The 13284-nt window shown below is 33.8% G+C and overlaps 1 protein-coding gene across 1 annotated transcript in view; it reads right to left on the bottom strand.

Annotated features, from left to right (window-relative positions):
• Window positions 1-13246, bottom strand: part of LOC126814538 (katanin p80 WD40 repeat-containing subunit B1) — a 75474-nt gene extending 62228 nt beyond the window's left edge. Inside the window, exon 1 of the mRNA XM_050539756.1 lies at window positions 13075-13246. Within this exon, the coding sequence (XP_050395713.1) occupies window positions 13075-13105 (31 nt within the window). The 5' untranslated portion in view covers window positions 13106-13246. The remainder of the gene's footprint in view (window positions 1-13074) is intronic.
• Between the last annotated feature and the right edge of the window lie 38 nt (window positions 13247-13284).

The raw sequence follows: 13284 nt of genomic DNA, 5'->3' as shown, positions 1-13284 counted from the left end.
GACTATTGAACTTGACAGTAATTCAGCGAAAGCGTTAATAAAAGATTAAAAAATGAAAACACTGCTGATTGACAACTCGCATGTTTCCCCATCCACCAAAGAACTGCATTGAACTTGACAATAACTCACCGAAAGCGTTAATAATATATCTTTGCACACATACATGTATTACAATAACATCAGGATTATTGGTTAATCAGCTTTAATTATCCCGCTTTGATCGTTGCCATTTCTGATATTTTCCGAAAAGACTTTTCTTTGTACGCACTAGTTTATCAATTGGTACTGACTTCTGTGACAAGCTTGTTGAGAAATGCATGTCAAAGTGCAGCTTACGGATTATCCTTAAAAAAAACTATAGGGATTTGTAACAAGCGGTTGCCATGCAAGATACGCCCACATTTTGCAAGAGATGGACAGAGAACAAGCTCAAAAAAAGAAGTGATTTTTTCGTACAATCAAGGGCCATAATTCAGGAAGTTATGATCCAATATGTGCAAATATCGAAAGGAACCAAGATCTTTGGGTTATAAACTTACATTTCAAGTTTCAACAAAATCGGATAAAAATTGTGACCTCTTTACAGTCCACAACCTTGATATACCATATTGTTACGCTATTTGAGAACGAACGGCGGCCATTTTGTCTGTCAATTTTGGGCCGATTTTCACGAAATTCGAACTCAGTCGTCCGTAGGGTGTAACGGTGATATAATAATACGGTTTTTTAAATCGGATAAAAATTATGATCTCTATCGGGTCCACAAGCTAAAAACGCAATTTTTCATACAATCAGGGACCATAATTCAGGAAGTTACGGTCCGATATGCGCGAATATCGAAAGGAACCAAGATCTTTGGGTTATAAACTTACATTTTAAGTTTCAACAAAATCGGATAAAAATTGTGACCTCTATAGGGTCCACAAGCTAAAATCGCGATTTTTCGTACAATCAGGGGCCATAATTCAGGAAGTAACATTCCGATATGAGCGAATATCGAAATGAACCGAGATCTTTGGGTTATAAACTTACATTTCAAGTTTCATCAAAATAGGATTGAAATTGTGACCTCTATAGGGTCCACAACCTTGATATACCATATTTTTACGCTATTTGAGAACGAACGGCGGCCATTTTGTCTGTCAATTTTGGGCCGATTTTCACGAAATTCGAACTCTGTCTTCCTTAGGGTGTAACGGTGATATAATAATACGGGTTTTTAAATTGGATAAAAATTATGACTTCTACAGGGTACACAAGCTAAAAACGCGATTTTTCGTACAATCAGGGGCCATAATTCAGGAAGTTACAGTCCGATATGCGTGAATATCGAAAGGAACCGAGATCTTTGGGTTATAAACTTACATTTCAAGTTTCAACAAAATCGGATAAAAATTGTGACCTCTATAGGGTCCACAACCTTGATATACCATATTTGTACGCTATTTGAGAACGAACGGCGGCCATTTTGTCTGTCAATTTTGGGCCGATTTTCACGAAATTCGAACTCGGTCGTCCTTAGGGTGTAACGGTGATATAAAAATATGTTTTTTTTAAATCGGATAAAAATTATGACTTCTATAGGGTCCACAAGCTAAAAACGGGATTTTTCGTACAAACAGGGGCCATAATTCAGGAAGTTACAGTCTGATATGCGCGAATATCGAAAGGAACTGAGATCTTTGGGTTATAAACTTACATTTCAAGTTTCAACAAAATCAAATAAAAATTGTGACCTCTATAGGGTCCACAAGCTAAAAACGTGATTTTTCGTACAAACAGGGGCCATAATCCATGAAGTTTCGATCCGATACATGCCAATATCGAAAGCAGCCGAGATTTTTTGGGGATAAAGCTATATTTCAAGTTTCGTCAAAATCGGACAAGAATTGTGACCTGTAGAGAGTCCACAAACAAATTGTGGACGGACGGACGGATGTCCGGACGAACAGGGGCGACGACAATATACGTCCACATGAAAATGCGGGCGTATAAAAATTGTGCACGTTGTGTAATTATTTGCTTTTGTGTTTGAGTGGATCATTTTCAAATAAATTCATCAGGATATTATTCCTTTTTTTAAAAAAATATATTACCTTTACTCTGAAAACAATGATTATCAAAGAACAGTAAGTGCAACTAATATTCATATTAATATTTTCTTTTGTGTTTTGAATTGGCCGATTTCAAATAAATTCATCAACTTCTTTTTGATATATCAATATTCAAACATAGTACAGATAATGAAGAAATAAAACTTTAATTATGTAAACATTCAACATTGGAAATATTGCCGTTCCTTAATTAAGAGGTTTATACAGTGTGTGATCCACGTACATGTAAATTTGAGATGCATGTTATTTTTATAAAATCATTTTTGGCTTATAGTTATAAACTGATTTGACGGTTGTGTTCAACCTTTCCTTTCAACTTATTCTGAAGTCAGAAACGTCACCTACCTGAGTCTGAAATGTCACCCTCCCGAAAGGTCATGTAATCAATTTTATCAGTGTCACTCAGTTACAATCAAAGTGATCATGTTCCAAAGCATAGATAAATCAAATTGTGTATCTCTGCTTGGCCTATGCTAAAAATGTTCATCATTGATCTCAGTCAAGACTCAAGACATGCACCTAAGGAAACATCTACACCCAGTTTGAACATTCTACCTTTACTATTAAAATATTGCGGTTGACGGATGGAAAGTCCGCAGAAAGATGAACCCACTTTAAAATAGTCCCTACTTTCTTTGAAAGACGGTGTACGGTGGAAAATCAATAACATGAACCACGACGACAAGAATAAATTTTTTAAGTTCTTATTTCACTACAACCAATGACATGGACCATGCCAATATGCCTGGGGTTATTCCAAACTCTTTACGGTCTACATGTATAAGGTTTGATAATCCTTCATTTGATGTGGGGACTACGCATACTACTATCAATTTCTCCAAAAAAAGTGCATGCATCCTAACAGTGTTCAACCAATTGAATTAAGCCAGCTTGGGAAATGAACTCTTCTGGACTGGTGAAAAATTAAATGTCTACAGCTAGGGCCTATATGGGATCTAATTAATAAACATGATCAATGGTCCCAAGCTATAACTGGCAGACATCAGACAAATTGGCTGCTAGAAGTCACCAAAAGCTAGCAGACAAGAATAAATATAGGTCAAAATATTCACCTCTTTGCACAATGGATTGATCTGCTCTAATCACGTGATCAATTCTGTCCAGTGGTCACCGTCGATACTGATTTATAGTAGAAAACACAGAATATAACAAAAAGAAACGAAACGAAATACAATATTAATAGTAGTTTGAACCTTACAATTCACCCTGAAGTTAGTAGTGTACCAGGATAATGTTTATATTTTATGAAAGATAATAAATTGTTCTTTCAAATGGTATGTGATAATATACTTGGAATTTGATTTTTCATATTGCATTCCACTGCGACAAGACAGCATCCTATATCAATATGGCCTCGAAGTCTGCTACCCCACCCCTCTTATACGTTACAATTCACCCTCTAGATATTAATGTGCCAGAAAAATGATTACATTTTATAAACGATAATAAATTTCTCTTTTAAATGGTATATGATATTATACTTGGAATTTGATTTTTCATATAGCATTTCGCTGTCGCAAATGACAGCATCCCGTATAAATACCGTCTCAAAGTATGCTACCCCACCCCTCTTATAACTTACAATTCACCCTGTAGATATTAATGTGCCAGGAAAATGATTATATTTTCTGAAAGATAATACATTCCTCTATTAAATGGTATGTGACAATATACTTGGAATTTGATTTTTCATATAGCATTTCGTTGCCGCAAATGACAGCATCCCGTATAAATACCGTCTCAAGGTATGCTACCCTACCCCTCTTATACCTTACAATTCACCCTGTAGATATTAATGTGCCAGGAAAATAATTATATTTTCTGAAAGGTAGTACATTCCTCTATTAAATGGTATGTGACAACATACTTGGAATTTGATTTTTCGTACAGAATTTCGCTAATGCAAATGACAGCTACCGCCACCCCTCTTATGTCTTACGATTTGGAAAGAAGATATCAATGTGCCAGAAAAATGTTTATATTTTATGAAAGATAATAAATTTCTCTCTTAAATGGTATATGGTATTATACTTGGAATTTGATTTTTCATATAGCTTCTCGCTGTCACAAATGACAGCATCCTGTATAAATACCGTCTCAAGGTATGCTACCCCACCCCTCTTATATCGCATAATTCAGCCTGTAGATATTATTGTGACAGGAAAATGTTTATATTTTATGAACGATAATAAATTTTACTTTTAAATGATATATGATATTATACTTGGAATTTGATTTTTCATATAGCATTTTGCTGTCGCAAATGACAGCATCCCGTATAAATACCGTCTCCGGGTCTGTTACCCCACCCCTTTTATACCTTACAATTCACCCTGTAGATATTAATGTGCCAGGAAATTGATTATATTTGTTGAAAGATAATAAAGTATTCTTTTAAATGGTATATGATATTATACATGGAATTTGATTTTTCATATAGTATTTCGTTGCCGCAAATGACCTAAATACCGTCTCAAGGTATGCTACCCCACCTCTCTTATACCTTACAATTCACCCTGTAGATATTAATGTGCCAGTAAAATGATTATATTTTCTGAAAGATAATGCATTCCTCTATTAAATGGTATGTGACAATATACTTGGAATTTGATTTTTCGTACAGAATTTCGCTGATGCAAATGACAGCATCCTATATTAATATAGCCTCAATGTCGGCTACCCCCACCTCTCTTATACCTTACGATTTGGAAAGAAGATATCAATGTGCCAGAAAAATGTTTATATTTTATGAACGATAATAAATTTCTCTCTTAAATGGTATATGGCATTATACTTGGAATTTGATTTCTCATATAGCTTTTCGATGTCGCAAATGACAGCATCCTGTATAAATACTGTCTCAAGGTATGCTACCCCACCCCTCTTATACCGCATAATTCACCCTGTAGATATTATTGTGCCCGGAAAATGTTTATATTTTATGAACGATAATAAATTTCTCTTTTAAATGGTATATGATATTACATGGAATTTGATTTTTCATATAGTATTTCGTTGCCGCAAATGACCTAAATACCGTCTCAAGGTATGCTACCCCACTCCTCTTACACCTTATAATTCACCCTGTAGATATTAATGTGCCAGGAAAATGATTAAATTTTCTGAAAGATAATACATTCCTCTATTAAATGGTATGTGATAATATACTTGGAATTTGATTTTTCGTACAGAATTTCGCTGGTGCAAATGACAGCATCCTATATTAATATAGCCTCAATGTCGGCTACCCCCACCTCTCTTATACCTTACGATTTGGAAAGAAGATATCAATGTGCCAGAAAAATGTTTATATTTTATGAACGATAATAAATTTCTCTCTTAAATGGTATATGGTATTATACTTGGAATTTGATTTTTCATATAGCTTTTCGCTGTCGCAAATAACAGCATCCTGTATAAATACTGTCTCTGGGTCTGTTACCCCACCCCTCTTATACCGCATAATTCACCCTGTAGATATTATTGTGCCAGGAAAATGTTTATATTTTATGAACAATAATAAATTTCTCTTTTAAATGGTATATTATATTATACTTGGAATTTAATTTTTCATATAGCTTTTCGTTGCCGTAAATGACAGCATCCCGTATAAATACCGTCTCAAGGTTTGCTACCCAACCCCTCTTATACCTTACAATTCACCCTATAGATATTAGTGTGCCAGGAAAATGATTATATTTTCTGAAAGATAATACATTCCTCTATTAAATGGTATGTGACAACATACTTGGAATTTGATTTTTCGTACCCCCACCTCTCTTATACCTTACGATTTGGAAAGAAGACAGCATCCTATATCAATATGGCCTCGAAGTCTGCTACCCCACCCCTCTTATACTTTACAATTCACCATGTAGATATTAATGTGCCAGAAAAATGATTACATTTTATAAACTATAATAAATTTCTCTTTTAAATGGTATATGATATTATACTTGGAATTTGATTTTTCATATACGGGATGCTGTCATTTGCGACAGCGAAATGCTATATGAAAAATCAAATTCCAAGTATAATATCATATATCATTTAAAAGAGAAATTTATTATAGTTTATAAAATGTAATCATTTTTCTGGCACATTAATATCTACATGGTGAATTGTAAAGTATAAGAGGGGTGGGGTAGCAGACTTCGAGGCCATATTGATATAGGATGCTGTCTTGTCGCACTGGAATGCAATATGAAAAATCAAATTCCAAGTATAATGCCATATACCATTTAAGAGAGAAATTTATTATCTTTCATAAAATATAAACATTTTTCTGGCACATTGATATCTTCTTTCCAAATCGTAAGGTATAAGAGGGGTGGGGGTAGCCGACATTGAGGCTATATTAATATAGGATGCTGTCATTTGCATCAGCGAAATTCTGTACGAAAAATCAAATTCCAAGTATATTGTCACATACCATTTAATAGAGGAATGTATTATCTTTCAGCAAATATAATCATTTTCCTGGCACATTAATATCTACAGGGTGAATTATGCGGTATAAGAGGGGTGGGGTAACAGACCCAGAGACGGTATTTATACAGGATGCTGTCATTTGCGACAGCGAAAAGCTATATGAAAAATCAAATTCCAAGTATAATGCCATATACCATTTAAGAGAGAAATTTATTATCGTTCATAAAATATAAACATTTTTCTGGCACATTGATATCTTCTTTCCAAATCGTAAGGTATAAGAGAGGTGGGGGTAGCCGACATTGAGGCTATATTAATATAGGATGCTGTCATTTACATCAGCGAAATTCTGTACGAAAAATCAAATTCCAAGTATATTGTCACATACCATTTAATAGAGGAATGTATTATCTTTCAGAAAATATAATCATTTTCCTGGCACACTAATATCTACAGGGTGAATTGTAAGGTATAAGAGGGGTTGGGTAGCAAACCTTGAGACGGTATTTATACGGGATGCTGTCATTTACAGCAACAAAAAGCTATATGAAAAATCAAATTCCAAGTATAATATAATATACCATTTAAAAGAATACTTTATTATCTTTCAACAAATATAATCAATTTCCTGGCACATTAATATCTACAGGGTGAATTGTAAGGTATAAAAGGGGTGGGGTAGCATACCTTGAGAAGGTATTTATACGGGATGCTGTCATTTACGGCAACGAAAAGCTATATGAAAAATCAAATTCCAAGTATAATATAATATACCATTTAAAAGAGAAATTTATTATTGTTCATAAAATATTAACATTTTCCTGGCACAATAATATCTACAGGGTGAATTATGCGGTATAAGAGGGGTGGGGTAACAGACCCAGAGACGGTATTTATACAGGATGCTGTTATTTGCGACAGCGAAAAACTATATGAAAAATCAAATTCCAAGTATAATGCCATATACCATTTAAGAGAGAAATTTATTATCGTTCATAAAATATAAACATTTTTCTGGCACATTGATATCTTCTTTCCAAATTGTAAGGTATAAGAGAGGTGGGGGTAGCCGACATTGAGGCTATATTAATATAGGATGCTGTCATTTGCACCAGCAAAATTCTGTACGAAAAATCAAATTCCAAGTATATTGTCACATACCATTTCATAGAGGAATGTATTATCTTTCAGAAAATTTAATCATTTTCCTGGCACATTAATATCTACAGGGTGAATTATAAGGTATAAGAGGGGTGGGGTAGCATACCTTGAGACGGTATTTAGGTCATTTGCGGCAACGAAATACTATATGAAAAATCAAATTCCATGTAATATCATATACCATTTAAAAGAGAAATTTATTATCGTTCATAAAATATAAACATTTTCCGGGCACAATAATATCTACAGGGTGAATTATGCGGTATAAGAGGGGTGGGGTGGCATACCTTGAGACGGTATTTATACGGGATGCTGTCATTTGCGGCAACGAAATGCTATATGAAAAATCAAATTCCAAGTATAATATAATATACCATTTAAAAGAGAAATTTATTATTGTTCATAAATTATAAAAATTTTCCTGGCACAATAATATCTACAGGGTGAATTATGCGGTATAAGAGGGGTGGGGTAACAGACCCAGAGACGGTATTTATACAGGATGCTGTTATTTGCGACATCGAAAATCTATATGAGAAATCAAATTCCAAGTATAATACCATATACCATTTAAGAGAGAAATTTATTATCGTTCATAAAATATAAACATTTTTCTGGCACATTGATATCTTCTTTCCAAATCGTAAGGTATAAGAGAGGTGGGGGTAGCCGACATTGAGGCTATATTAATATAGGATGCTGTCATTTGCATCAGCGAAATTCTGTACGAAAAATCAAATTCCAAGTATATTGTCACATACCATTTAATAGAGGAATGCATTATCTTTCAGAAAATATAATCATTTTACTGGCACATTAATATCTACAGGGTGAATTGTAAGGTATAAGAGGGGTGGGGTAGCATACCTTGAGACGGTATTTAGGTCATTTGCGGCAACGAAATACTATATGAAAAATCAAATTCCATGTATAATATCATATACCATTTAAAAGAATACTTTATTATCTTTCAACAAATATAATCAATTTCCTGGCACATTAATATCTACAGGGTGAATTGTAAGGTATAAAAGGGGTGGGGTAAAAGACCCCGAGACGGTATTTATACGGGATGCTGTCATTTGCGACAGCGAAATGCTATGTGAAAAATCAAATTCCAAGTATAATATCATATACCATTTAAAAGTAAAAATTATTATCGTTCATAAAATATAAACATTTTCCTGGCACAATAATATCTACAGGCTGAATTATGCGATATAAGAGGGGTGGGGTAACAGACCCAGAGACAGTATTTATACAGGATGCTGTTATTTGCGACAGCGAAAAGCTATATGAAAAATCAAATTCCAAGTATAATATAATATACCATTTAAAAGAGAAATTTATTATCTTTCATAAAATATAAACATTTTTCTGGCACATTGATATCTTCTTTCCAAATCGTAAGGTATAAGAGGGGTGGGGGTAGCCGACATTGAGGCTATATTAATATAGGATGCTGTCATTTGCATCAGCGAAATTCTGTACGAAAAATCAAATTCCAAGTATATTGTCACATGCCATTTAATAGCGGAATGTATTATCTTTCAGAAAATGTAATCATTTTCTTGGCACATTAATATCTACAGGGTGAATTGTAAGATATAAGAGGGGTGGGGTAGCAAACCTTGAGACGGTATTTATACGGGATGCTGTCATTTGCGGCAACGAAATGCTATATGAAAAATCAAATTCCAAGTATAATATCATATACCATTTAAAAGAATACTTTATTATCTTTCAACAAATATAATCAACTTCCTGGCACATTAATATCTACAGGGTGAATTGTAAGGTATAAAAGGGGTGGGGTAGCATACCTTGAGACGGTATTTATACGGGATACTGTCATTTGCGACAACGAAATGCTATATGACAAATCAAATTCCAAGTATAATATCATATACTATTTAAAAGAGAAATTTATTATCGTTCATAAAATATAAACATTTTCCTGGCACAATAATATCTACAGGCTGAATTATGCGATATAAGAGGGGTGGGGTAGCATACCTTGAAACGGTATTTATACAGGATACTGTCATTTGCGACAGCGAGAAGCTATATGAAAAATCAAATTCCAAGTATAATGCCATATACCATTTAAGAGAGAAATTTAATATCTTTCATAAAATATAAACATTTTTCTGGCACATTGATATCTTCTTTCCAAATCGTAAGGTATAAGAGGGGTGGGGGTAGCCGACATTGAGGCTATATTAATATAAGATGCTGTCATTTGCATCAGCGACATTCTGTACGAAAAATCAAATTCCAAGTATATTGTCACATACCATTTAATAGAGGAATGCATTACCTTTCAGAAAATATAATTATTTTCCTGGCACATTAATATCTACAGGGTGAATTGTAAGGTATAAGAGGGGTGGGGTAGCATACCTTGAGACGGTATTTATACGGGATGCTGTCATTTGCGGCAACGAAATGCTATATGAAAAATCAAATTCCAAGTATATTGTCACATACCATTTAATAGAGGAATGTATTATCTTTCAGAAAATATAATCATTTTCCTGGCACATTAATATCTACAGGGTGAATTGTAAGGTATAAGAGGGGTGGGGTAGCATACCTTGAGACGGTATTTATACGGGATGCTGTCATTTGCAACAGCGAAATGCTAGATGAAAAATCAAATTCCAAGTATAATATCATATACCATTTAAAAGAGAAATTTATTATCGTTTATAAAATGTAATCATTTTTCTGGCACATTAATATCTACAGGGTGAATTGTAACGTATAAGAGGGGTGGGGTAGCAGACTTCGAGGCCATATTGATATAGGATGCTGTCTTGTCGCAGTGGAATGCAATATGAAAAATCAAATTCCAAGTATATTATCACATACCATTTGAAAGAACAATTTATTATCTTTCATAAAATATAAACATTATCCTGGTACACTACTAACTTCAGGGTGAATTGTAAGGTTCAAACTACTATTAATATTGTATTTCGTTTCGTTTCTTTTTGTTATATTCTGTGTTTTCTACTATAAATCAGTATCGACGGCGACCACTGGACAAAATTGATCACGTGATTAGAGCAGATCAATCCATTGTGCAAAGAGGTGAATATTTTGAACTATGTTTATTCTTGTCTGCTAGATTTTGATTACTTCTAGCAGCCATTTGTCTGATGTCTGCCAGTTATAGTTGAATCCTAGCGTATTCAATACCAGGCTAATTCATTACCGGTAAAATCGGCGTATTCAAGACCAGTATATTACAGGGTTGGTTGATCGGTATATAAAGGTGCTAAGTAGTACTCATCAGTGTGGATAGAAGCCGATTCGATAATTATTATAGATGATTTTGATGATTGGTGTTTGATGTATTAAAATTGTTTTTTTTTTATTATTGAGTTGTTGTTTAAATTATTTAATCTTAAGCTTGAGATTGTACATCCCGGCTTTGTTATTTTGATTGGTCGGTGTATAAAGGTGCTAATTAGTACTCATCAGTGTGGATAGAAGCCTATATGATACTTATTAATTAATGATTGGTGTTTGATGTATTAAAATTGTTTGTTTTATTATTGAGTTGTTGTTCAAATTATTTAATCTTAAGCTTGAGATTGTAAATCCCGGCTTTGTTATTTTGTATTTTAAACATCAAACCAATTCCGATGCAAGCTTGGAATTTGTATATCCCGGCTTTGTTATTTTGTATTTTAAACATCAAACCAATTCCGATGCAAGCTTGGAATTTGTATATATTTCGAATAAAATATGAAACTTTCACCATTTGATATCGGTATCTCAGATACATATCAAGTTAAGTATAGCCTAATTATAATGGATCCTTGTATCGCTTGCCGTTCGACCGTGCGTCCAAGACAAGAAGGTCTTCAGTGTGAAGAGTGTAATCTATGGCAGCATAGAAAATGTACAGGTCTTCAGTGTGAAGAGTGTAATCTATGGCAGCATAGAAAATGTACATGAAGATGAGGGAGTTATTAGTGTCCTTGAGTACGTGGAGAACCAATGGATATCGAACCGAGTGTTTAGTGCGAAGAGTTGGTCCGTTTTTATGCGCTCCGTTCGCACGAATAATGACGTCGAGGGGTGGCATAACCGAATCAACTCTCGACTGAACACTCGGGGACCAGTTCCATTTTATTTATTGCTTGCAGAACTACACAAAGAAGCTAAGAGACTCAAAATGGATATGGTGATGCTCACCGAAGGAAAAATCAGCAGATGCCAACGAAGCAGAGTTGGACTTATGCAGACACGCATATTCTCTCTATGGACCAACTACAATGCAGGTGAAATGGATACTAGTAGGCTATTGAGAGAGTGTGCGTTTCTGTACGGTCCCTCTGCGGAAACATCGTCGTAAGTGTATTGTAGTGTTGTTTGTGTTGTAAGTGTATTGTAGTGTTGTTTGTGTTGTATCAACCATAAAAGAAAAGAAAAAAAAAATTAATAGTGTATCACATTTATGAACACAATACCCCGTTCAAGTATAAAACTAAAAGAAAAAAAAAATTATGAACACAATACCCTGTTCACAGTTATTTACGAACTATTATTAATCGCATCAGCTGAAAACATTGATTTTTGATGTGATAAATAAAGAAATATTAATAGTAACATCAACACAATACTCAGTTCAAAGTTGAATACGAAACTATGGCTATTATTAATCGCATCAACTGAATACGATGTTTTATATGTAAATATTGTCTTCGAATGTTAAATATTTCAACTCTTGTTTGTATTATGATTATTTAAAATATATAATATTAATAGTAGCGTCAAGTTAAACACAATACTCAGTTCAAAGTTGAATACGAAACTATGGCTATTATTAATCGCATACGATGTTTTATATGTAAATATTGTCTTCGAATATTAAATATTTCAACTCTTGTTTGTATTATGACTATTTAAAATATATAATAAATACCTTGTTAATCCTTCTATTGTCTTGTCTTAATTGATCAATTAACACCCATAGACAGAGTACTACTTAGCACCTTTATATACCGATCAACCAACCCTATAATATACTGGTCTTGAATACGCCGATTTTACCGGTAATGAATTAGCCTGGTATTGAATACGCCTGATACCTTATAGTTTGGGATCAATGGTGTTAATGGTGATTTATATGTAAGGTTCTTAAAATTCTTCGTTGACCCGTTTTGGAGTATTTCTAAATATTCGTTCTGTAGTGTAAGTTGTAACCATGTAACGGTCACATTATTGAGAACAGCCAAAAAAGAAAAGTGATCAGTCAAAGAAACAATACAATTTCTCATGACAACACTGATCATCATAGAAAAGGGGGTAACACATGACAGATTCTACTTACGGAGTTTCCATGCTCGCTTCTGTTGAGCCATTTTACATTACCCGAGATCAATATCAATCTAAAATTATTTATTTACACTTGTATCTAATTTATTAGTTGTCTGGACGGACAAATTATTAAGGCACAATAATTATCTGTTTAACTTTCATGACTCGTCCGACATGATGGAAATTGGAATGGAATTGATTCATTCACATTGCAACAAGTAAT

This window comes from Patella vulgata, chromosome 3 (genome assembly GCF_932274485.2).
Source record: "Patella vulgata chromosome 3, xgPatVulg1.2, whole genome shotgun sequence".
Lineage (NCBI taxonomy): Eukaryota > Metazoa > Mollusca > Gastropoda > Patellidae > Patella > Patella vulgata.
The sequence above is the reverse complement of the archived record's forward strand: the minus strand, read 5'-3'. Positions and strand labels throughout refer to the sequence as shown.